Below are 26,527 nucleotides of genomic sequence, written 5' to 3'. Positions count from 1 at the left end.
TCTTTCTTTCTTTCTTTCTTTCTTTCTTTCTTTCTTTCTTTCTTTCTTTTTAAACCAGAGCACTGCTCAGCTCTGGCTTATGGTGGTGCAGGGGATTGATTCTGGAACTTCAGAGCCTCAGGCATGAAAGCCTTTTTGTATAACCATTATGCTATCTAAACCCCACCCATGACATATTTTTCTATGCAAATATTCATTATGACTTTTCATTATGACTTTTTCTTTTATATATTTAATATTTATTTATTCCCTTTTGTTGACGTTGTTTTATTGTTGTAGTTATTGTTGATGTCGTTGTTGTTGGATAGGACAGAGAGAAAGGGAGGAGGGGAAGACAGAGATGGGGAGAGAAAGACAGACACCTGCAGACCTGTGAAGCGACTCCCCTGCAGGTGGGGAGCCGGGGGCTCAAACCAGGATCCTTACACCAGTCCTTGCACTTTGCGCCACCTGCACTTAATTAACCCACTGCGCTACCTCCCAACTCCTGACAACCACATATTTTACTTAGCCATTTGTGGTCTTAATTTTATCTCTTTAAAGTAGACAAAATAACACCCACTCTAACCCTTGAGTCATTAGAATGAGATAAATAATACCTGTAGTATTTTGGCTAAGGCTGAGTGGTGGTGTACCCAGTGAAGTATACACATTACTGTGAATAAGGATCTAGATTCAAGCCCTTGCTCCCCACCTGCAAGGGGAAACTTCATGAGAGGAAAAGCAGTGCTGCAGGTATCTTCCTCTCTCTCTCTCTCCCCCTCCATCAAGTGTCTCTGTCCTATCAAATAAAAGAAAGGGGGGAAAAAGGAAAAATAGTTTTCAAAACCAGTGGATCCATAATGTAGGCACCTAGCCCCAACAATAACTCTGGTGGCAATAAAAAATAAAATATATTAATAAAAAAATACGTTAGCAATAAAATGACATAAAAGTGCAAGTTTCACTGTCATAGAAAATGACTGGGCTGATGCAGCTTTAATCTTCTTTAGAGTTTATCTGTTAAGAGAGAGGAGGGAAGAAAGAAAGGAGAGGAGAAAGAAAGAAACAGAATATTCTGGCAAATGTGATGTCAGGGGATTGAACTTGTGACTTCCTGTTTTCATGTTCAATGCTTAATCCACATGCTACCTCCTACATATTATTATTGTTTTTGAACAGGTAATAAAACATGAATAGGTTAAGAATGTAAGTCACCCCCCACCCTGATATCACCTAGAGAACTGCCATGGACTATTGTTTTATAGTAAAGCTGGGACCTTGCAAGAGTAGGAGTGCACAGATCAGGTTTGAGAGGCCTGCCAGGAGCTCAGGGTAGGGGCAGAGTAAGAAGAGAAGCAGGGGCGCCTGTCAGACCATACCAACCTGCCTCTCAGAGAAGTGGTACTGGCAAAGCCTCTTCCACAGTAGCCGGTCCTCGCTGAGCATGTGCAGGTCAGGGGCCACCTGGCCCAGGCTGACCAGGTCACGGCCATCACTCAGCCTCTGCATGATGTTCAGTTGTAGGCACAAAGGCAGGTCAGTGAAGGTGAGGCCTTTGAAAGCAGGCTGCAGGGAGATGGATGATGGTCAATTGTGGGACAAAGAATAGCAATTCACTTCCAACGAGGTAACTGTTTCCTCGTCCTCTACTCTCAAGTTGGTGTCCTGATCCGAGATCAAAAACAGCACATCTCCCTGTCCTCAGTGGAGAGAAGGAGCCATGATTCAGGCCCACAGCAAACAGCCTGGAGTGGCTGGAGCTGACTAGTGACAGAGGGGTTTTCAAGTTCCACAGAGTTTATACCCCTCTCTCCACATTTTTTTCATCATTGTTGGGGTTTCACCATTCTGGGCTGACTTTTTCAGATGGGAAAGAGACAAGGAGAAGAAGAGAGAGGGAAAAACACAAACCCAAATAACTGAAGCTTTCCTCAAAGTGATGGGGTCTGGGTTTTAACCTGGGTCAAGCACATGGCAAGCAAGTACTCTATCCTGGTGAGCTATTTTTCAGACCCTGAAGATTTATGTTTTTAAAGACTTCCAAAAGAATGCAAGCTAGGTTTTGATGCTTCACTTGATGCACTCCATTACAAGACTAGCTGCCTTCCTGAAGTGCTCACTGCCTTGGATGCAGCTCCTCTTACCTATCTCTTTGCTTTCATGTGGCCACTGATCTAAAGAAGGTCTTCTCACTTGCACTCACAAATGCAATCTGTTGTCCTCATCCTCCCCAGTCCTCTGCCTGCCCAGACGTTACTCACTGTCAGACCCAGTTCCAACCCATTTCTGGATGACCCTTTGAGCTTTTGTGACTACCTCATGCTTTATTCACTGCCTCTTACTGAATTTCTATGATCTCTTCTAGATATTTTTTACAACAACCTAAGGAAACATATATAGTGAGATTCTTTTCCTAAAGAAAACTCAGATGGAATATTCCTACTAGAAGGCACTCTGTGTGGAGGAATGGATACTTGTCTTTTTTTTTATTGCTGTATTCCCAGTGTCTAGAAGACTGCCTAGTGCACAGCACAGGCAGAATGGTTGTAACCCAGACAACTGAATAGGTAGACAGCAACAAGAAGGCTCTGCACTGGCTGATGTGTGCATATGTGTGTGTGTACATAGGCACACACACACTTTGGAAAAGGCTGATCCAGGATGTTCTGTACCAACCACCACCATTCACTTAAATCTAGGGCTCCATAGAGCATTTTTAAAACTATGCATAACATGGAGGCAATTAAATTGTCATCTATGGATAATATAGAGGCAATTGACCATTAATTTCTCTAGGATTCTTCAACTATATCTCTGACTTAAATCTAAGTTTCTTCAATGTTTAAAGTTTGATGAACTCATGCTACTTTTCCCAGATTGAGATCTTTGAAGACAAGGTCTAATTTTATATCCCTTACAGACACACACACACACACACACACACACACACACACACACACACACACACACACCTGGTACCTCTGAGTGGCTGCAAGGGTTCATTAGGTTGAGGAAAAAACCCCAAAACTTAAGCAAATAATTACAGAATGTTATATTAAATGCTATCAGGGAAGCAAGTACCAAAGTGCTATGGGGGCAATCTGTACACAAGAGGTGCCTAGAAATGTCTTGAGCAGCAGTTGGCTGCTGGCATCTGGATAACTCAGCACAATCACCCAAGACTGGTTCTCTGTTCTTTCTAAGAACCCTAACTTTGAACTACTGACATTTTTAGTCCACTGTCCTGTCACCTGTGGGGGTGGAGGTATCACATGAAAAAAGTACAGGATGAAGCAACTCTTCTAATGACTTGGAAAATGACTTCATCTATGACTTGTGGATAGGCATTGTATTCTCCTGATGTTTTAGGAACTGGATGGTATACAAAATACATGAAGACCTGAAAGCTTCTGGAGGTGGGGTATGTAGGAAGGTACTCAGTCTCAAAACCCCATTCTTGTGTCCCCACAAAATAAGACAGGTAGGGAGAAGGAATGTAGGCTGTAGCTCTTGGGAAAGAAGATTCTGCAGATGAAAGGGGAGAGGATGGGATGGACAAGAAACAATCTGGATGTCAGGTACCCCTGGCGAATCTGGTGTCAGTTTCACCATGCCCAGAATAAACTGGCTTAGAAGTTTCTGAAACTGCCTTCCATCTCTAGCAAACTCAGATTTGGAGCTGCTTCAGTCTCCTAACTCACTGAAAGTGTCCACAGACATGACAATTTATATTGCTCAGGCTGCTGGTTGAAGCCTTCAGTTGTTTGCTACATTTGGGACTTTGCCAGGCTGCAGAAGGCCCTAGACCCGTTTGCTATTTATCATCTGCTGCTGATCATAAGAGCTAATAAAACTGCCACAAAACGTTCGTTTTCTTTCCAGCACTTCAAAGCATTGACTTTTTTGGTTAAAACACCCAGGCCAATTATTACATGAACTTCTGTTAAAGTCCATTTGGCACAGTCTACTCTCAAATTTTCAAACCTGAACTTTTCCAAAATCCTTGCCCAGACCCCATGCTGAGCCCTTACTTTAATAAATGGCTTACTGTTTGCATGCCTTCTTTTAAAGATATAAACGTAGAAAATAAAATTCAGTCTTGTGAGAGAGTTCACCTGGGAAGGAGCTTGCTTTGCTGTCTGTGTGAATCTGGTCTAAGTTTGGCCACATCAGGGGAAACTTCAGTGCTGTGCTATCTTCTTTTTGTCTCCCCCTCTGTGTCTGTCTGAAAAAGTAAACCTAGAGTGCTCAAGCCCCAAAGATGACAATAAATAAATAAATAAATAAAAAAGCTTTTTCAACCGATTATTTGGCTGAAATACTTTTATGTCTACCCTTCCCCCGTGCTTTGAAAACACTGATTTGTTCATAGCACACTGTAATTCCATTTGATTATTTCCCCCTAAAAACAGCTCTCTTAGTTTTATTCCTTCATCCTTTATTACATTAATTATTTTACAATAAAAACTGGTTCTATAGGATTAGGTATAAATTTTTGAAAGAAAATAGGATTCCGTGTGGGGGAGATACTGATAGGATTTTGGCAAGTAGAGAGAAATTATTATAAATGTCACTTTATTATTTCCCATAATAAAATATATTTTTCTTTTTTCTTTTTTACTTCCAGGCTTATCACTGGGGCTTGGTGCCTGCACTATGAATCCACTGTTCCTGTGGTAATTTTTTATTTTTTATTGGATAGGACAGAGAGAAACTGAGAGGGCAGGGGAGATAGGGAGAGAGAAAGATAAGCACCTGCAGACCTGCTTCACCACTTGTGAAGTAACCCCCCTGTAGGTGGGGACCCAGGGGCTCAAACAGGGATCCTTGTGTGGGTCCTTGTACTTTGTACTATGTGTGCTTAACCCAGTGCACCACCGCCTGGCTCCCATAAAATGTATTTCTTTTAGTCAAACTCTCTCTTGGTGTGTGTATGTGTGTTTGTGTGTGTGCATTTTAAGCAAGTTTAAAATACAGTTTAGGGGAAGTGGCTTAGTGCAAGAGTGCATATCTTGCATGCCTGAGGTTCTTGGTTCTAAACCTGACACTGCATAAGATGACAGATGGTGCTTCTGTTTGAAGTCTCTCTCTGTCCCCACCTGCTACCTTCCCTACCTTCTGCTTTGGAGAGTTAAGCAAAAGCTCTTGTGTGGAAAGAGGATTCTCAGCACTACTCTAAGAGTCCAAGAGGATAAGTGGAGTGGGGAGGGGGCTGGGAGTGGGGACAGGGGTGGGGTGGGGGAGGTATAATGCACAGAAACACAGCATTTATACGCAAGTCTAGAGTCTATCTTTGAACTACTTACTGGTAGTGAGGAGTCAGCTAGATTATACTGAACTATGTACTCTGATTTTTCTCATTTATAACATGGGGACAACATATTTTGTAGAGCTGCGGGAAGGCGTAGTCATAGGGATACTTAGCAGAATGTCCAATAGCCATTATAATGATAATTACTTGGAGCTATGCTCTAAATAGGTGAGCCAGTAAATACAGGTGAAGAACTTGGAGGAGTCTGTCAGAATTAGCTTAATAACAGTTGCTGCATTCATAGAACTTACTAAATGAGGCACTGCTCCAAAACACCCTATATGTTAACTTACAAAATGTTATATGTGGGCTGTGGGATAGGCATTATTTTCCTTATTTCCCAAATGAGGAAACTGAAGCAAGGAGAAGTTGAATAACTTGCCCACAACTCTGCAGGTGATAAATTTCCATTATCATCCCTAATATAGGGTGATAGTTTCCAATTCTTTGCTTCTGACTACTGAACAGATAAAGTAGGTGACTTCCTTTAACCATTTTTTTTTTTTTTTGCCATCAGGGTTATCTCTGGGGATTGGTGCCTATACTATGAATCCACTGCTCCTGGCTGCCATTTTTTTCTTTAAATTTTTTCTTTGACAGGACAGAGAGAAATTGAGAGGGGAGAGGAGATAGAATGGAGGAGAGAAAGACAGATACATGAAGACCTGCTTCACTGCTTGTAAAGTGGACACCCTGCAGGTGAAAAGAGGGGGCTTGAACCTAGGTCCTTGTGCATGGTGATATGTGCACCATGGCCTGAAACTCCTTTAACCATTCTTTATCCAACAAGATCTTGCTGACTGCCTTCTGCTCTGGGCCAGGTAGAGGGAAGAAATGAATAAGAGATGACTTTCTTTGTGGCACTCATAAGCTAGTTGTTGGAGACAAAAAAAAAGACATACTAGGTAAATCCACTCTATAACTGCTTTGATAGTGGCTTCATTTGACTGGATGATCAGGAAGGCAACAAACTTAAAAGCTCCAAGACATGATCAGACCCAAGTGAGCAGAGAACAGCTGTGTTTGGCTGGAGTACCTAGGAGGGGTGGAAAGAGAAAGTGAACCCTGTAGAGTATATCCTGCAGGGGCTTCAGTGGATTTAAAAGGTTTGTGAAAAGCTGTAGCATAGGCAAAATAGTTGGAAGAAAACTGCATTAAAAAAAGTTTGCCCAGAGCCATCTACAAATATAATGTTATCCCCATCAAGATCCCAAGCACATTTTTTTAGGAGAATAGAATAAATGCTACAAATGTTTATCTGGAACCAGAAAAGACCTAGAATTGCCAAAACAATCTTGAAAAAAAAGAACAGAACTGGAGGCATCACACTCCCAGATCTCAAATTGTATTTTAGGGCCATTGTCATCAAAACTGCTTGGTACTGGAACATGAATAGACACAATGACCAGTGGAATAGAATTGAGAGCCCAGAAGTGAGCCCCCACACCTATGGACATCTAATCTTAGACAAAGAGGCCCAGACTATTAAATGGGGAAAGCAGAGTCTCCTCAACAAATGGTGTTGGAAACAATGGGTTGAAACATGCAGAAGAATGAAACTGAACCACTGTATTTCACCAAATACAAAAGTAAATTCCAAGTGGATCAAGGACTTGGATGTTTGTTGGTCTATTTGCATAATCATTGTTTTGTCTGAGACCCACCCTGTCTGTAGGGCATTGGTTTAATCCCCGTTGGTTCACACTCTCTTTTTGCTCCGCCCCCTCTCCTAGTCACATCCTGTTTTCCACCCTACCACTTCCTTCCTGGAAACTATAAATGCAGATTCTTTTCTCAATAAACACTGCACTGCTTCCCAGCTCAGCCATGAATCCCTGGTTGTCTGTCTCCCGCCCGCGAAGCTAGCCCAGCAGATGTTAGACCAGAAATGATCAGATACTTAGAGGAAAATATTGGCAGAACTCTTTTCTGCATCAATATTAAAGACATCTTCAATGAAATGAATCCAATTACAAAGAAGACTAAGGCAAGCATAAACCTATGGGACTATATCAAATTGAAAAGCTTCTGCACAGTAAAAGAAACTACTACCCAAACCAAGAGCCCCTCACAGAATGGGAGAAGATCTTTACATGCCATACATCAGACAAGAGGCTAATAACCAGAATATATTAAGAACTTGCAAATCTCAACTACAAGACAACAAATAACCCCATCCAAAAATGGGGAGAGGTCATGGACAGAATATTCACCACAGAAGAGATCCAAAAGGTCAAGAAACACATGAAAAAATGCTCCAAGTCTCTGATTGTCAGAGAAATGCAAATAAAGACAACAATGAGATACCACTTCACTCCTGTAAGAATGTCATACATCAGAAAAGGTAACAGTAGCAAATGCTGGAGAGGTTGTGGGGTCAAAGGAACCCTCCTGCACTGCTGGTGGGAATGTCAATTGGTCCAACCTCTGTGGAGAACAGTCTGGAGAACTCTCAGAAGGCTAGAAATGGACCTACCCGATGACCCTGCAATTCCTCTCCTGGGGATACATCCTAAGGAACCCAACACACCCATCCAAAAATATCTGTGTACACATATGTTCTTGGCAGCACAATTTGTTATAGCCAAAACCTAGAAGCAACCCAAGTGTCCAACAACAGATGAGTGGCTGAGCAAGTTGTGGGATATATATACAATGGAATATTACTTCAGCTATAAAAAATGGTGACTTCACCATTTTCAGCTGATCTTGGATGGACCTTGAAAAATTCATGTTAAGTGAAATAAGTCAGAAACAGAAGGATGAGTATGGGATGATCTCACTCTCAGGCCGAAGTTGAAAAACAAGATCAGAAGAGAAAACACAAGTAGAACTTGAACTGGAATTGGTGTAGTGCAACAAAGTAAAAGACTCTGAGGTGGGTGGGTGGGGATAATACAGATCCAAGAAGGATTCAGAGGACCTAGTGGGGGTTGTATTGTTATATGGAAAACTGGGAAATTTTATGCATGTACAAAGTATTGTACTTACTGTTGAATGTAAAACATTAATTCCCCAATAAAGAAATTTAAAAAATTACTAGAAATAGTTAACTCAGATAAGGAAAAATTTATTTTTCAAACATCAATGCCTGGCTGTCTGACATTAAAAAAATTTTATTTTAAATAAAAAACTGTTTGAAGGGGATAGGTGGTGGTGCACCAAGTTGAGCACACACATTACCATGCACAAGGACCCAGGTTCAAACCACTGGTCCCCACCTGCAGGGGAAAAGCTTCATAAGTGGTGAAACATTGCTGCAGGTGTCCCTTCTTTCTGCTTCCCTATCCACTTAAAAAAAACCACAAAAGCAAAAATTTGAGAAACAGCTGAAATTATTTTGTAGGCACCAAGTCTCAGCAATAACTCTGATGGTGAAGAAAAAAGGAAAAATTTGGAAAGTCACTGATGTTAACCCAACCCAACCCAACCCAACCCAACCCAACCCAACCCAACCCAACCCAACCAAACCAATCCAATCCAATCCAAACCAAACCAAGACTTTTACCATTTTCAGGAGTAAGGAGTCCAGAATTTTGGTCTCAGTCCTGGTCTTGTAGCTCAGGGAGAGTCTCTGAGCTTCTCTGACATATTCTACCTTGATATATAAAGATGGATAGCAACTGTAATAGCTACTTTCCAGGAATCTGTGAATCAACTAAGAAAAAATGAGCCCATGAAAATGTAAGGCTTGTGGATAGATGTGACCAAGGGAGACTCCTGTGAGGTGGTCAAAGAACAGAAATAAGTTTTGTGCAAGTAGGACCTTTCAAATGGGTGTCTCAGTGTTGCTGCAGGAATGATGTCCTTGAGACAAATGCAACTTGCTCATTTAAGTTACTGGCAGGTAATTTCAATGGGCATATTAAGTCCAGGATACAAAGAGTGTCAAAAATAAAAAAGAAGGTGGGACTTTTCTGTGACAGACAAACAGAGGGTTTGGTTTTCAAATTCATTTTATCAAACTATGCCTACACTTGAGAGATAGGATGGGCGTAAATTAGGAGAAAAATGTTCCTTATACTCACACTTTTAAAAGCAAATAATTAAGAAAACTTTTGAAAGATTATATGTGTCTCTGCTTCTGTTTTGTATACAAGACAGAAAGAAAGTTTTAGACTAAATGATTCTAAGGAAGTCACATAACTGAGGCTTTATATTATTTCCTGTGTTTCAGAACTAAGGCAAAGATTAGTTCTTAATAATAAAGTCGAGTATACTGCCTTTTGAAAACTTCATACAGGAAAATTATCTAGAAGAGGTTAGAGGGTGTGTGTGTGTGTGTGTGTGTGTGTGTGTGTGTGTGTGTGATTTTCTGGAGACACAGAGTATACCCAAACTTTATCAGCGTGGGTCCCGGAAACACTTAAAACAGTCATGGTTAGGAATTAGATAAGTAAGCTAAATGCTACATGAGCTGCCCAAGTGTGTTTCCCATTAGTGAGCCTTAAGAGATTACACCAGTACCCTCCCCACAGTTTCTGTATGTCACAGTCCTCTCCACTATTAAGAGGATAATAGTTGAGAGTCAAAAGTCACAATACTGGCTTTTTGTTCTTTGAGTAGGAATTGCTCATCTCTTTTCTTTTCTTACATGTCTGCTCACAGTCTTTATATAATGGCTTCCTTTGTGATAATTATTAGTAATTGGAATTAGAATTTTATAAGACTCGAACCAGTCCTTCAGGCCATCACAGCTCTAATGTATATTCTAAAGCTGTAAATATCACATTCTTAAAGAGGAGATGGGCTGAGAGACACCATTCTAAACCCTTTAAACGTTTTAGTGGCATCATCTAACCCTCCCACCTCCACCCCTTTAGCCAAGTTTCCAGTTGTCCTTCCATGCTTTAGTTGACTATCATCCTTCACAGACTTGGATCCTGTTTGGCTAACTATTTCTACCCATCCTCTCTTCCCTCTGTATCTAGAAGTTCTCCTACCACCCCAGCACCCAGGGGAGACATCAGATCAGAACAGTACAAGCCCTTCCATTACCAGAGAGGAATCACCATCTTGGCAAGATGACCCAGCATCTCAAAGGAGGGACCAACAGAAACCTTTCCTGCTAGCAGGAAGCCAGATCATTCCAGCTTACCCGGGTAATCTGGATGTTGTTCAGCTGCTGTTGCCAGTGTAGAATTGTCTCCATTCGATACACCCACATGTTAATGTTCCCGACAAGCACAGACTTGCCAACTCTTTGGACTAGGGTACATAAGGATGTGTAGAGTGTCTGGAGTAGTTCCCTTATTAGTCTAATGTTCTGCTGGTCTTCAAGGACTTAAGTGGGAAGGAAAAAAATAATAAGAGTTACAATGCTGAAACACCTGTATTTTATAAGTGGGCCTTTTCTTCTCCAGTCTGCTCCTATTACATGGGTACTGCTGCTAGGGATACAGTTTGGCTTCTCTCTGGTCCCACTTGGCTGAACTTTTGCTCTCAAGGCTATTGGGTAGAGTTTCCACTATCTAGGTCCCTTTTTGTTTTCCTCTCCCTAGTTTTCTACAAAGATCTGGTCTATTCAGTTTTCTACCAGCACCAATAACTCACATGAGATCAAAGCAGGTTCTTTCACTGTATAGTGACATCCTTTCTAGATGCTCAGTAGTAGAAACATAGACCTGGAAGGTCAGGCATATTGGTTTAAATCTTGTCTGGATAGTTATTTGTGTGATTATGAACAAATCACTCTGGTAGGACTCAAAATTCCCTAGACAGTAAGATATATGTGCCAGAGACCTAATATTCCTTGTATCTCCAATAGTTGGTTTTTATTTTACCATTTTCAAGAAATTTGGAATCCAGAAACTCTGTAGCCAAGACTGGAATATGTGCCTACACACTGAGAAACCTAGGAGGGTTACCTCAGGACTTAGGCAAGGTCCTGAGAAAAGGACAAGTGGACAATGAGCTGAACATGAGCTGGAACCTGCCTGAAATGTATTTGGTACTATTAATTTCTTTTTTCTATTATAAGTTAATTTATTTATTACTGGATAGAGACTGAGAAATTGAGAGGGAAACAGACAGAGAGACACCTGCAGCCCTGCTTTGAAACTTCCCCTCTGCAGATGGGGACCAGGGGCTTTGAACCAGGGTCCCTGCACACTGTCAGGTGTGTGCTTAACCAGGTGTGCCACCCAGTACTATTCATTTCCATCTAGTCACATTCCCTCTCAAATCTAGTAACACGTCTATTTATTGGAAAGCACATCTGTCTATTCCCATGGCAATCAAAATGAGTGAGAGTGAGAGAGAGCACTCACCTTTCAGTACCACTTTTTCCAAAATGTTCATGAAGTTCTTCTGGGCAATGCCACTCAGAGATGTGAGCTGTGACTTTGCTATCAGTTCCAACAGCTGTGGATAAAAATAGAAGTTTCCAAGCTTAGAATCCAGGGATGTTTTTCTCTTCTAATCTTTATTTTCTAGTCACATGACACAGACTGACTGATGAGGAGATAAATACCATGCAGGGCCACAGTGCAATAAGAGGCAGATGTTTAAAGTCAGAGGCAAATGGGGATAATTCAAAACCTAAGGATCAGGTTGAATTTTTAATTACCTTTTCCCCCTCTTAAATATAAAGAGCTTGGTTTGAGCTTGGTCTTATTCGTCCTACTCATCTTACTTTGCCAAGTGGAACTGACATTTCGTCTGGAGAGAACAAAACCTCCTTCGACCTGTGAAGGTTTGCTTTTTACATGACTACTCCCAGTGGGAATTCGTCCCCTGCCTGAATTTCCTCCAGGCTGGCACCTGCCACTCTTAGGCACCTACAAAACTTATGTTCAGCAGTGATGTGCAACTTCCAGGGAAGTGGCCATTCTTATCCAGAGATCCCCTTCATATGCAGCAGTCAGTAAAAATGTCTATTAATTAGCATCTTCCACTGCATTGGAAGAATTGATTACTTCTTTCTGGAGAAAGAGGCCATTCACAGAAACAGAAATAGACACGTATTATCATTACTGTGTAGTTTTTAATTTTAGGTTCTACTCTTGATTTGACCTGGACTGTGAGCAAGTTACTAAATTTCTTGGTGCTCCAGTTTCTTCCTCTAGACTAATAATATGTACGAGTCCCCACAACTGTTGAGAATTTTAAGTGGAAAGTTCCACATAAAGCTTCTGGGACAACAAATGCACAAATGAGCTGGAAAGTAAAGGCTGATTGGTTTATGGAAGCAGTAGCTCACAATCCTACCACCCCTAACATCACCAAACAAAAAACGAAGATGATAATTGAGGTTAGCTTAGTCTCTCTTCAGTGGCAAGATTTTAAGTAACTAAATTCTGATTGATAAAGGAAGGAGGTCTTTAGAGATTACAGAATTAAATCCAGTGAACAGATAAACAAAGGAGGCTCAAGGCTTATAGTTGGGGAGGTGGCTCTATGGGTGGAGTGCATAGTCTGCATACGTGAAACCCAGATTCAGTCTCCAGCGCTGCCAAATGACAGAGCAGAGTAGTGCTCTGCCCCTTCTCTTTCTCATTAAAAAAGGAGACACTTGGGAGTCGGGCGGTGGCGCAGTGGGTTAAGCGCACGTGGCGCAAAGCGCAGGGACCGGCGTAAGGATCCCGGTTCGAGCCCCCGGCTCCCCACCTGCAGGGGAATCGCTTCACAGGCGGTGAAGCAGGTCTGCAGGTGTCTATCTTTCTCTCCTCCTCTCTGTCTTCCCCTCCTCTCTCCATTTCTCTCTGTCCTATCCAACAACAAAAGCAACATCAACAATGGCAATAATAACCGCAACGAGGCTGCAACAACTAGGGCAACAAAAAGGGGGAAAAATGGCCTCCAGGAGCGGTGGATTCATGGTGCAGGCACCGAGCCCAGCAATAACCCTGGAGGAAAAAAAAAAAAAAAAAAAGGAGACACTCGTGGTCCAGGAGATGGAGCAGTGGTAAAGCTTTGGACTTTCAAGCATGAGGTCCCAAGTTCAATCCCTGGCAGCACATGTGCCAGAGTGATGTCTGATTCTTTCTCTCTCCTCCTATCTTTCTCATAAATGAATAAAATTTAAAACAAAAAAGGAGACACTAAACCTTACTTCACAAGCACAGAGAAGGTTCAGCACAGTCTGTCCTTTTGTTTGTTTATTATTGCTGGGACTTCCTTGCTTTGTACTGACTTTCTCAGATAGATAGAGAGACAGAGGGAAAGAGGGAAAGACACCACAGCACTGAAGCTTCTTCCCCCCAGTGCAGTAGGGGGTGGCCTTAAACTTAGGTTACACACATGGCAAAGCAAGCACCTCCCAGGTGAACTATCCTGCTGACCTTACACTGCATTTTAAAAAATATTTATTTATTCATCCCCTTTTGTTGTCCTTGTTTTATTGTAGTTATTATTGTTGTTGTTACTGATGTTGTCGTTGTTAGATAGGACTGAGAGAAATGGAGAGAGGAGGGGAAGACAGAGAAGGGGAGAGAAAGACAGACACCTGCAGACCTGCTTCACCGCTTGTAAAGTGACCCCCTTGCAGGTAGGGAGCCGGGGGCTCGAACCGGGATCCTTATGCCGGTCCTTGTACTTTGCACCACGTGTGCTTAACCTGCTGCGCTACCACCGGACTCCCACACTGCATGTTTTTATAGAATCAGCCAACAAAGGAGGCAGGTAAAAAGTAAGAATGATTAATTTTATCAGAATACTACAGATGCCCAAGTAAAACCAACTAGCCTAATACTTACAAAGTAAACTAGGTGTTGAGAATAAAGACCCTTCTTTACATTAAAACTTGAATTTCTTCTGAGGAGTTTTTGTCTCTGGGCCAGGCCCCAATTCAACTTCTTGAGGTCAATAAACAGTTAGTGTGACACTGTGCTTGGCACTGGAATTAAGGTTGAGGGAACTCGCAAAGTAACCAAAAACTTGGGTTGTAGAGAACTAAACTTTTGGGCCAGTGACGTAGGCAAGTCAAAGAACTTCTTCTTCGAAGGCATTTATTTAAACATTTGACCCTATAGCATCCCACAGAAGCCTGTCAAATCACATACAGACTTTTTAATTTCCCAAACATGATTTTACTTTAACTAGATAAAACAAAATAAAAACCAAACAAACCCCCCCCCCCGCCCCCTACCCCTAACCCACACACGCAGCAAGAAATCCAGTCATCTATCTGGGAGTAAGTGATGAGAAAAGGCTGGGGTTATGATTAACACTGACTGGTTAGCCAAAGTTGGAAATCAGGAGCTGACTGAGGGCCCACTAAGAGTGACAGAAAGTCAAAACATCAGTAGAGCCACATACATGGGCAGTGACCATGCTAGATGCCCTCTGCTTGCCTTGCTCATTTTTGTCATCAGCCAGCACGTGACAGTCAAGAGGAGTGAAAAATGACACAGGGACTGGCCAAATCTCTCATTTATCTTCTGACTAGCAACAAGATTCAGAAAGTCATGCCAAGATCTATTAATACCCCGAGTCTCACATGAGCAGCACAAAGCAAGATGAAAGAAAAAAGCCTCGAGTCTCACTCTCACAGAAGGGCATTTGGCTATGTGCTATGACTCATCATGGGTAGGAGTGGGTGGGCAGAGCTGTTTGAAACCCATCCCAAATCCAGATTCCATGTGACTACCATCTCATAAAGTTTTTAGTTCTAATCTTATAAAAAAAAAATCATCAATTAGAAAGACAACAAAACATTAAAAGCTATGGTTATATGTCTGAAGGAAAACAAAGAAAAAAAATGCTTGTTTGGTCTGACTGAAATGATCTTTGACAGAGGAAGAGGAAGGGGAGTACAGTATCAAAGTCAAGTGACAAAAGAATGACATGTCAACTGCTATGTTTTGGTTCTAGTGCAAGAAAAAACTCCCCCACCCCCTTTTTTTTATTGATGAGAAGCTCTGGGGTCAGGAAAAAGAATCCTAGAATAGAAAAAAAACTAGATTTTCCAACTGGGTGTATCTTTACAACTGTCATTCCTTTAGCAAGTGTTTTCCTAGTGCCCATTCTGCTCTAGTACTGTGACAGATGCCATGGCTATGGTGATAAAGATACATGATCCTTGCCAGACTCATGGAATTTCCCATCTAGTATGTCCTTTACCTTCTGGGTACCCCAGTTTCTCCATTTCTAGAACAAAAATAAAAACAATACTTACTTCACAGGATTGTTCTCAGAATTAAATGAAGTAAATATTTTAAAACTCAATATAAATACCAAATCAGGCATTTAAAAATATCAGCATTCATTTTTTATGATTGTTTTCTACAAGATTGTAAGATTACAATGGATAGTTCCATACCACACCCACCACCAAAGTTCTGTGACCCCACCCTCTCACCTCCAAAAAATAACAGATAACCACCAGAGTTCTTTTTTTTTAATTTTTAATTTTTTAAAAAATAGTTATTTATTCCCTTTTGTTGTCCTTGTTTTATTGTTGTAGTTATTATTGATGTTATTGTTGTTGGATAGGACAGAGAGAAATGGAGAGAGGTGGGGAAGACAGAGAGGGGGAGAGAAAGACACCTGCAGACCTGCTTCACTGCAGGTGAAGCGACTCCCCTGCAGGTAGGAAGCCAGGGTCTCGAATCAGGGTTCTTACTCTGGTCCTTGCACTTTGAGCCATGTGCACTTAACTCACTGTGCTACCACCCAACTCCCTCCACCAGAGTTTTTATAAAGTTTGAGAAACAGGTGACAAGTTCTCTCTTCCCCCTCCCTCCCTCTCTCCCTTCCTTCCCCTCCTCTCTTTTTCAAGTTAATATGTATCAGAACTCTAGATTCCACATGAGCGATACCATTAGGCAGTTGTCTTTCATCTCTTATTTCACTAAGCGTAATCACCTCCAGTTCCATCCATTTTGTCCCAAAGTACACAATATTGTCTCTCCCCCAAATCAAAGGCATTTTTATTATAAAGCATTATTTCCTTCCATTTTAAACCAAAGCATTTTGTCAACTTGGAAGTTGGCATATCAAGAGTTAGCAAATATTTTCTGTTAAAGGTCCAGAGAGCAAATATTTTCGGCTCTGTGGGTTATATACTCTGGATTGTAGCAACTTGGCAGTCACGGTGTAAAAGCAGCAAGGCTATGTCAACGATTGCATTTCAGTAAGGTTTAATTTACAAAAACATGTGGGTGGCTACATATAGCCCTTAAGTCGTATTTTGCCAACTTATTTGTACATATTCCATATAGACATCTGTGCGTCCATAAATTGTACAGTCCAAGAGTGGGATCTTCAGAGTTAAACTGTCTGTTCTCAGTTTCCCTATCTGAAAAAAAAAAACAAAACTACAATACCAGTCCATACTCTATAGTTGCTGCAAAGATGGACTATGCATAAAACACTGACAGATAGCTGGTTTAATGGGACAGACCCCCTAAACCATCATCATTAGTTTCTACCACAAGAGCCTACGAGACAGTAAAGTTACTAGGCTAAAGAAAGCACAATGAGTCAGAAGAGCAAAGAACAATTGGTTTAAAGACCTTCATAATCCTTGTATTTCAATTTTATGTATGTCAACTAAATGCTCCAATGTTTTCAGATTGCTAGAGTCCTTGCTGTCATTTTTACTATGCTATTTTAATAGCCGCCTGTTGATAAACGTAAATGACACATTTGATGACTTACATAGCTGCATCATGGAATCTTGTTTTGGTAATAATAACAATAATTAATGCCAACTACTGTACAAGGCATTTTATACAGATGACCCTCTTTCATTCCCATTGGCAATGTAGTGAGGTGATTCTCCATTTGGCAAAAGAGTAGACTATGGCTCAGAGAAGCTAATTAACTGTTGAAGTCATGCCAAGACTTGAGCCCACACTATCTAACAGAGAACATGTATTCTGATAGTGAGGCCTTCAGTTGGTCAAGGTCAATCCAATTTGCATTTAGGGCTAAACTTTAAAAATAATATAGTATCATTAAAGAGTCTTGGAATTTCATTATCAATATTACCTTGTAAAGAGCTTTTACTGTGAAGGGAGAAATAACACCCAGTAAATATTAATAACATATTTAAGACTGGGTAAACCATTCCAGCCTACTTTCTACATGAACATAACTCTCTAGGCCTAGTGCTTACAGGAAGACATGTGAGCTTGTGGGAAAGAATAAAATGTATAGCTTTTATTTCTGTGTTAAGATTGCAGTGTACCTAACAATCTACTTACCAAGATGAACTAACCAATTGAATTCTTTGCCCCTAGCTCTAAGAGGAAAGGAGAGCAGAGGAAATTATCTTGTTTGGAAATGGCTGTTTGTTTTCTACTGGACAAATATTAGTCCAGGTGCCAGTAGCCTGTGTCTGTGTATAAGGAGACACAGAGAGTGAAGGGGGAAGAAGGTGCATGTGTGTGTGTGGGGGAATCTAGGCTCATCCTCAATGCCAAAGCATCACTACCATGTGGACAGTTGGTAACTGGCATGACTTGCAATGATAGGGATGGTTCTGGGCCAGGCAGGATGGCATGTTGGTCACTGCATAGGGAAACCACATCCTGCTCTTCAGTGTTCAATCACTGAGTAGAGAAGCATCTAGTTGAAAGCAATATCATACAGCAAATCTCAGAGTGGTAATCAACCATAGTTTGTGACATGTGTGGCAGATGAATGGCAGAAGATTTCATTCTTATCTCACTTGAACTGAAGCTAAAAGCAGACTTTCTCTCTGTTCAGTTCACTGTGTAACATTTATGCTTTTCAGAATTTATCAGCTCAAATAATTTCCCTGCATGAAACCCTCAAATGATTTCCTTTTGCTTGAAGAAAAAAGAAAAGAAAATAATCCGCTCTACCTTGGTCCTCCTTGATTTGGTTTTGTTTTCCTTCCTTCTTTCTTTCCTTCCCTTCCCTCCCCTCCCTTTCCTCCCTTTCCTCCCTTCCCTCCCCTTCCTTCCTTCCTCCCTTTCCTCCCCTTCCTTCCTTCCTTCCTTCCTTCCTTCCTTCCTTCCTTCCTTCCTTCCTTCCTTCCTTCCTTCCTATAGAGCTTCTGGTGGTGAAAGGGACTGAACCTAGGACTTTGAGACTCTCAGGCCCTATAGTCTCTTTGCACAGCTGTCTATCCCACTTTTTTTTTTTTAAACTTGTTTTGTACCGCACTCCTCCAATTCCTGCTATTGTAGCTACACAGCTGATTTTGATCCCTGAACAGGTTCAGCGTATTCTTTAGCCTTTCAGTCTTCGTTTTTGCTACTCCTTTGTTTTGGTTTTGTTTGGAAAGGACAGAGAAATTGAGAGGAGAGGAGAAGACAGAGGAGAGTGAAAGACACCTGCAGACCTGCTTCACTACCTATGAAGTGACCATCCTGTAGGTGGGGATCCTTGCACTTGGTACTTTGTGTGCTTAACCCTGAGCACCACCACCTGGCCCCTTTGTTACTCCTTTGCATGCTCCACCCCAGCACTCAGGGTCCACCTGCAGCCCTGCTTCACCACTCATGAAGCTCTCCCCCTGCAGGTGGGGACCAGGGGCTTGAACCTGGGTCCTTGCATACTGTAATGTGTGTGCTTAACCAGGTGCGCCACTGGCCAGCCTCTAGTTCTGCATCATTTCATATATATGTATATATTTATCTATCTATATCTGTATCTATATCTATCTACCTATCCATCTATCTATCTTGTCTACTTTCTTGCTGTGTCTAACTAAAACTTCCAAGATAGCAGGGATTGTTCTGTTTATATCTGTACACCAATGTCCAACAAGTCTTTTTTATTTTTAAACAGAGATGAGAGAGAGAGAGACCCCATAGCACTAAAGCTTCCTGGGTTGTAAACATAGCAAAACAGCGCACTATCCAACTGAGATATTTTGTTGGTCCTCTTTTTTTATTTCTAACTTTTTAAAGAATCAGTGTTATAGATGAAAGGGGCCTAGGAAACAGTTTACCCAGATTCCCTCCTGCTTTAGATGAGGTAGCTTATGCAGTCAAATGACATAACTAATGCCAGTGGTAGATGGTCTACTGTTAGGCTGGTATTTATACAGGGTCTGGTCCTAGGCTAGTGGCTCCAGGAGAAAATTATAATTTAAACATACTGAAAACTCTCCAGGAAGGCAGGCACCTGATGAGATCTGGAGGGCAAGTGCTATGTATGTCCAAGGTCCTTATTTACTCAATGGATAAGACAGATTGAAAACCTGGAAAGTTTTGTCCTGACTTTGAGCCTGAACACTGACAGTTTGGAAGAGGGAACATTTTGAAGGCATTAATAACCTTCAGGCATGTTAAGACTGGCTAAATATTATTCGCAACTGAGACATCTCTCTGACTGAGGGCATTAAGATCCTAAGAAGGAGCACCAAGTTTACACAGATTAGTTATATTCTCAGATGAAAGCAGTTTGCCTCTGTCTTCCATCCATCCCAGCTCTTCTGAACTTGCAGTGGTGCCCTATACCCTGCTGTTTCAGTCTAAGCAGCTGTTTAACTCAATGATCCTGTTTAAATTGGCCTTTCCATTTACAACAGTATTCCTTATGAGTCTGTGAGGTTGGATGACATATCACCCTGAGACATTTGTCCACTTTCACTCCCCCCGCCTTCTTTCCCTTCCCATCTCTCCTACAAAACCTTCCATTTGTCTCTCCACCAAGCCAAACCCTGGCAGTTCTTCTAGGAAGGGAATCTCAGGTTCTAGCCCCTCCAAGAAGTTTTTCCCAGTGTTTCTTCTTCCATTTTTAGAGAGGACTAAACTCACTTTGTCACCTTTAATAGTTAAACCTTGTTCCCTGAAGGATCCCAGATCTCCTATTTAGCATAAGGCAGGTTTTTCTATGATCCTCAAGTAGTTAAGGCAACACTAGCTATATGGTTTAAAGAAAATACAGAAAAACCTGTTTAGGGACTTGGAAGTAGTCACTGGAAGTGTTGGTAAGAAAGCTTACCTGGGAAGGTACCTGCATTGCTATGACTATGACCACATTCAAGCTGGTCAACCACCCCTGCCCCTCTGCACTGGGGGAATTTTGGAGCTACGGGGTCATTCTCTCTGTCTCTGCCCCTGTTTCTATCTGAAGAAGTGAAGCTCTGCTGAGGACAAAACAAACAAAAAACTAAAAGTATTCACCTGAAGCAATTCTGATGTCACAAGGTAGATGCTGTCAAGTCCTTGCCATTGGAGAGCTTTTATAGTGGAAACAAGGTATCTCAGGATTCTGATCCACAAATGCTTATACTTGAGTTTCTGTAGACAGTCCCCCATGTGATCTCCCACTTTTGATGTCATACCTTCACATTTGGGAATGTTCTCCCTTTTTTGTGGGCACCTAGACATTGCAGGCAGGATCTGCTGGCTTGAATACTTATTTTGACCAAAATTGTCCCAGATCTGAAGAGATGCAGACTCTGCCACCCCCACCGCCCAGCCCCCGTGAAATCACTAGCAGCCTAGGCAGCTGTACTGACTGTCACCGACTGGTCCTGAGTCCTGCTGATGGCTAGCAGTGGAATTTGAGTTCATAGTCATTTCTTCAGGTCTTATTCAGATGGCCTTCTGGTTCTACTCTTTTGCCTGCTTCTGCTTCTGCTGTTGCTGCTGCTGCTGCTGCAAGAATTGCTGGCCTCCCTCCCTCCATCCCAGTTACTTGGTCCCAAAGGAAACAAACACACATAAAACCAGCACTAGTTTTATGGCCCAGGTGGTCAAGGCTGCCTCCCTCCCACTGAGGGAAGGTGGCCAAGTGTGTGCAGTACCAAATTCACCCAAGGTCACTGCAACAGAGGGACCTGGTGAAGGGGCCTGACTGTTCAAACAGATCACAGGCCACCAGGGGCTTGGCAACAACACACCCTTAATTTAAGGCCCTGGATTTAAATTTGAGTCACTGGGCCATATTTCAACTTTTTGTTTGCCAAACCACCAGTCAACTTAAACTAAAGCATGTTTTTGGAATAGACTTTTTGGGGGTGGTAGGAATGTAGCAACTTGCTGGGAACACTCAAATGGACATGGGGTGGTAAGGCAGAAGAAGAAAAAACTATGGTTGGTTTAGGTCATGATGTTCTTTTCTGTTGCAGAGGGACAGAGAATGAAGCAGCAAGCTTTTGTTTGTCCTTCCTGACCTAGGACTAGTATGTATGAGTCAGTTCATTCCAGTCAGGAAACTGGTACTCCAGGTTTTTCAGAACCTTCCTGGTCTGATGATAGCACTGACAGTTAGCATGCTGGCCACATACTTATCCCATAAAGAGAGCTGGGAGGAGCTGGGAGTAGCCAGATCAAAGGGCATTCTGGCCTTAAAGTCCTCCTTGGGTGCTCAAGTGTGCGTGTCTACAATATTTCTGTAATAATAAAAGAAGACAGGCTCCAATGTGCTATTCAAAGAATGTAGCAGTGGGGAGAAAGAACAGGTTTAGGTCCTGCCTTTACCCTCTATCCCTTTTGGCCAGGGACCTTGTACAAATCATATAGCTTCCTGGTCACCGCTTCCTTCTCTCTAAAATGGGTTCACAATGTCTGCCTACTTTACATTTGATTATTCTCATCAAGGAAGCCAATGCAAGGCGTGTAATTTGTAAATGACAAGATAAGACTTGTTTATTTGACTGTTGATGGCATCTGGGAATGTCAGAAGTCCTTCCAAATTTGGGGAGCCATCAAGAAGAGGCAACTTTCTAAAGCACTGTGTTTGTCAAGGGGCTCTGCTCCTCAGTTGATTTTTAGTCTCTTCCTGACCACTGCTAAAATCACATCAAGCAGTCTTTTCTAGTTAGATTTAAATGATTCATCATCACCAATGTTTCTGAATGTGGCATTTCATATATGAATATTCATATGTACAGAACATATTGTAAACTGCTTATCTCATTCCTTGTCATGACTTGGAGAAGAATCACTGTTTTATAGCCTGGCAAATGAAGCTTGTCCAAGATTAAATGCAACTAGCAGACCTCATCTGATGCTCTATTTCTTATGAAGCAGTGCAGATGAAATCCAGGGTCTTATACATGCACATTACACTCAGGCACCACCCCACCCTACTTTTTCTATTTCTAAAAGGAGAGAGATAGTGAGAGGCAGAAAGAGACAGAAAGAGAGAGAGCACACAAAACACTGCTTTACCACTGGTGGAGTTCATGTTGTTGCTTCTCTGTGGTGCTGGGAATTGAACCCTGAGCCTCCCCTAACTGAAGCAGGTGCTCGACCACTGGGCCATCTCCTGGCTGCCAAGTCTCTATTTTAAAGCACCCACTGTGTTCCTTTTGTTAAGACAGAATGTTCTGCTCACTGTCTCTGAACATACTTATGACTTGTCAGGCCTCATCATGTCTTCCTGAGTTCCACCCTCAACTCCAGACCAGTTTAAGTGGCTTTGTTCTGGTTCCTTCCTTCCTCCCTCCCTCCCTCCCTCCCTTCCTTCCTTCCTTCCTTCCTTTCTTTTTATTTAACATTTTTCTTTTTTTATATTTATTTATTTTTCCTTTTGTTGCGCTTGTTGGTTTTTATTGTTGTTGTAGTTATTGTTGTTGTTACTGATGCCACTGTTGTTGGATAGGACAGAGAGAAATGGAGAGAGGAGGGGAAGACGGGGGGAGGGAGATGAAGATAGACACCTGCTGACCTGCTTCACCGCCTGTGAAGTGATTCCCCAGGGGCTAGCCAGGGTAGCCAGGGGCTTGAACCGGGATCCTTATGCTGGTGCTTGGGCTTTGCGCTATGTGCGTTTAACCTGCTGCGCTACCTCCTGACTCCCTCTGTTTTTTTTTTTCATATCCCTTGTCCACAGATCCCATCTTCTGTCACTTTATTGCTCATCTGATTCTACCATGTCTCAGTACTTTTCAAATATTGTCTCCTTCTGTCCTGAGGCATGGAAGATAACTTCCTTTAATGAATATTTCTTTTTTTTTATTAAAAGTAGTTAATCAGTTTATGAAAACATTATTCATACCAATAAAATGTCATAACATGTTTTTTATCTTAAATTTAAAAAAATAATTATTTTCAAGATTGTAAGATAACAGGGGTTTAATTCCACACAGCTCCCACCACCACAGTTCCATATCCTATCGCCTCCACTGGAGTCTTTCCTATTCTTTATCACTCTGGGGATATGTCAGTGAATATTTTGTAAGTCACTAATTAGATGCCAGAGCAAACACTAAATCCTTAGAAGAGGATATCCAGAAATCACTCCCATTCACTGTTGCAGCAAAATCAGTAAAATACCTAGGAATAAACCTGACCAAAGAAGTGAAAACTTGTATATTGAAAACTATGAGTCACTATTCAAGGAAATAGAAAATGATACCAAGAAATAGAAAGACATCCCATGCTCATGGATGGGAAGAATTAATATCATAAGAACGAATATTCTCCCCAGAGCCATATATAAATTTAATGCGATATCCATCAAAGTTCCACTAAGCTTCTTTAAGAGAACAGAACAAAAATTACAATCATTTATCTGGGACCAGAAAACACCTAGAATCACCAAAACAATCTTAAGGAAAAGAAACAGAAACGGAAGCATCACACTACGAGATCTCAAATTACATTATAAGGCCACCATCATCAATACTAATTAAATGGCAGAGCAGGGACTACCAATGATTTTTTTTTTTTCCCCTGCAGAGGATCAGATACTAAATGCTTTAGGTCATAAGGTTATTGTAATTCAGTTCTTTACTCAACTCTGCTGCTAAGTATGGTATCAATCATAGACAACATCTAATGAATGAGCATGTTGTACTCCAGTAGAATTTTTCACGTAAGATACTTAGAAGTCAAGTTTCACATAACTTTCATGCATCACAACATATTACAAAAATTTTGGGGCCCAATGGTGGTGTACCTGGTTGAGTGCACATGTTATAATGCACAAGGACCCTGGTTTGAGCCCCTAGTCCCCACCTGCAGGGGAAAAGTTTTGCAAGTGGTAAAGCAGGGCTGTCTCTCTTCCTCTCTGTCTCCCCCTTCCCTCTTGATTTCTGGCTCTCTCTAATAAGTAAAGATAATAATAAAAATATAAAAAATTACTTCTTTTTTTCCTCTATCCATTAGACAATGTATAATTATTCTTAGCTTGTGGTTCATTCAAAGAGAACAAAGTAAGGGCTAGGAGCTTATTGACTGTTTAGCAGATTTCCAAGGCAGGGTCAAAGTTAATTTATCTACCTTTATCACAAGCAGCAGAGCCTGGTAGAAATAATACAGGATTTGGAGTAACACAAGTATGAATTCATCTTTCAGTTTTATTTAGCACAGCACTCAGAGAAAAGATTCTTATGAACTGTTGGTTCCATGCCCACTTATGCCATATTTTTTATATGTACTGCAGAATTAATTTCATCTTATCCCAATAATGCAGTCTTCTCAAGTGATTCATTAGGGAACAGGGTTAGTTATTTGAGTAATGTTGGCATCTTGCTGGTACTGAGTCTCAACCAAAGAGAAAATAAGAATTTCAAGATTTTATAACCATTTTAAGCCGTTTGGAAATCTCATATTTTTTTCTTTCTTCCTGAAAAGTCAGTCACAGTGAAGTTTGGAAAGTTACATAGCATTTTCTTTTTCTTTTTTTCATGTTTTCATACATGCCATTTTCATATGCTTTACCTTATCCTTCCACAGTCTCTTTGTATTTTTATAAAAGTGTGTCAGTATAGGAATGAATGCCTTAGATTTGTCATGATCTCTATTATCTTTATTATCTTGATCTATTATTGACCATCCTAGATGCATGCAAAGATGTATACTTACAGAGAAAAGTGATTCTCAAAAGGTACCAAAGCTTTTAAAGAGCTTTGAGATTTCAGTCAGAATGTGGGGGAGGTTTTCCTCTTTCCGTAACTGAATCCTAATACACTGTACACCCTGTACATCCTCACAAGTCAGACCGAGACTTTAAGGTCTCTGGATATCTTGTTTAAAAATTGAGAGTAGAGGGTGAGGGTAGATAGCCTGATGGTTATGCAAAAGGACTCTCATGTCTGAGGCTTCAAAGTCCCAGGGGTTCAACGCCCCACATCACCATAAGCCAGAGCTGAGCAGTGTTCTGGTAGAAATAAATAAATAATTTTAAAAAATAATTAGCCAAAAACTGAGTATGCAAAGAAAAAAAATATAACATTTTGGATCCCAAATAGTTTTTGGACTGGTTTGCAAGTTGGGATCTTAAATAGTTTCTGGTTGGCCTTTTGTTGGCAGATATGTTTAGTAGAACTTCTGAGCATCACCTTTAACCAATTACATCAGATGCTGGAAGGATAGCACTCATTACAGGTGACTGAAATGTGCAGCCAGGGCTGAGAACCATTGGGTCACAGCTGCTTACTTCAGAGAGTGGCGAGTTGGTGTGTGGTTTATTAGAGACCCAGTTTCCCCACTGACCTCTTTGTGCCATGCTGAGTTAGTCAGCACTGGTCCTCTGTTTACCAAGGTCCAGCCCTGCCACCTGCCCAGTCTCCAGACTCCTCTCTAGTTCCCCAGGGGAATTTCCAAAGTGTGCTGGTCATGAGACATGGTAGAAGGGAACTTTTATAAACTGGTAAGTTGCTGCTTCTAAAGATTAAATTTATCTTTAAGTGCCACCGAAGGAGTTATAAATCAAACACACAGCAATGAAGGCAATGTACGCAGTCTGAAGCCAATTAAAATAAGGTTCCAGGGGCTATGCTGTAGTGTGTGTGGTAGATGGTAAATGTTAAAATAAGGTACAAATGTTATATGGAAAAATCCCCTCCAATCTGGATTTAAACTTTTATTTTTTATTTATTTATTTTTTAGTTGCCACTAGGGTTATCACTGGGGCCCAGTGCTGGCACTGCAAATCCACTGCTCTTTTTTTTTTTTTTTGATATGACAGAAATTTATTTATTTATTTTTAAATTATTATCTTTATTTATTTATTTATTGGATAGAGACAGCCAGAAATCAAGAGGGAAGGGGAAATACTGAGGGAAAGTGACAGAGAACCACCTGAAGCACTGCTTCACTACTTGTAAAGCTTTCCTCCTGCAGGTGGGGGCCAGGGGCTCGAACCTGGGTCCTTGTGCATTGAAACATGTGCACTCAACCAGGTGCGCCACCACATGGCCCCATGACAGAAATTTAGATGGGAGAGGAGATAGAGAGGGACAGAGAAAGATGGACACCTGCAGACCTGCTTCACTGATCATGAAGTTTCTCCCCTGCAGATGGAAAGCTGGGGGTGGATGGGACTCAAACCTGGGTCCTTGTGCATGGTAATATGTGTGCTTAACTGGGTGCACCACTGCACTGTATTTACACGTTTTGATTTAAAATACCCCAG

General features: G+C 41.4%; 1 protein-coding gene across 1 annotated transcript in view; it reads right to left on the bottom strand.

Annotated features, from left to right (window-relative positions):
• Window positions 1–26,527, bottom strand: part of FBXO32 (F-box protein 32) — a 43,177-nt gene that overhangs the window by 2,367 nt on the left and 14,283 nt on the right. The window contains exons 5-7 of the mRNA XM_007520797.3: window positions 11,563–11,656; window positions 10,392–10,576; window positions 1,366–1,548 (exon numbers count right to left, since the gene is read on the bottom strand). Of these exons, the coding sequence (XP_007520859.1) occupies window positions 1,366–1,548; window positions 10,392–10,576; window positions 11,563–11,656 (462 nt within the window). The remainder of the gene's footprint in view (window positions 1–1,365; window positions 1,549–10,391; window positions 10,577–11,562; window positions 11,657–26,527) is intronic.

This window comes from Erinaceus europaeus, chromosome 1, assembly GCF_950295315.1.
Source record: "Erinaceus europaeus chromosome 1, mEriEur2.1, whole genome shotgun sequence".
In the NCBI taxonomy this organism is placed as follows: domain Eukaryota; kingdom Metazoa; phylum Chordata; class Mammalia; order Eulipotyphla; family Erinaceidae; genus Erinaceus; species Erinaceus europaeus.
Note: the sequence above shows the minus strand (reverse complement) of the source record. Positions and strands in the feature narration are given on the sequence as shown.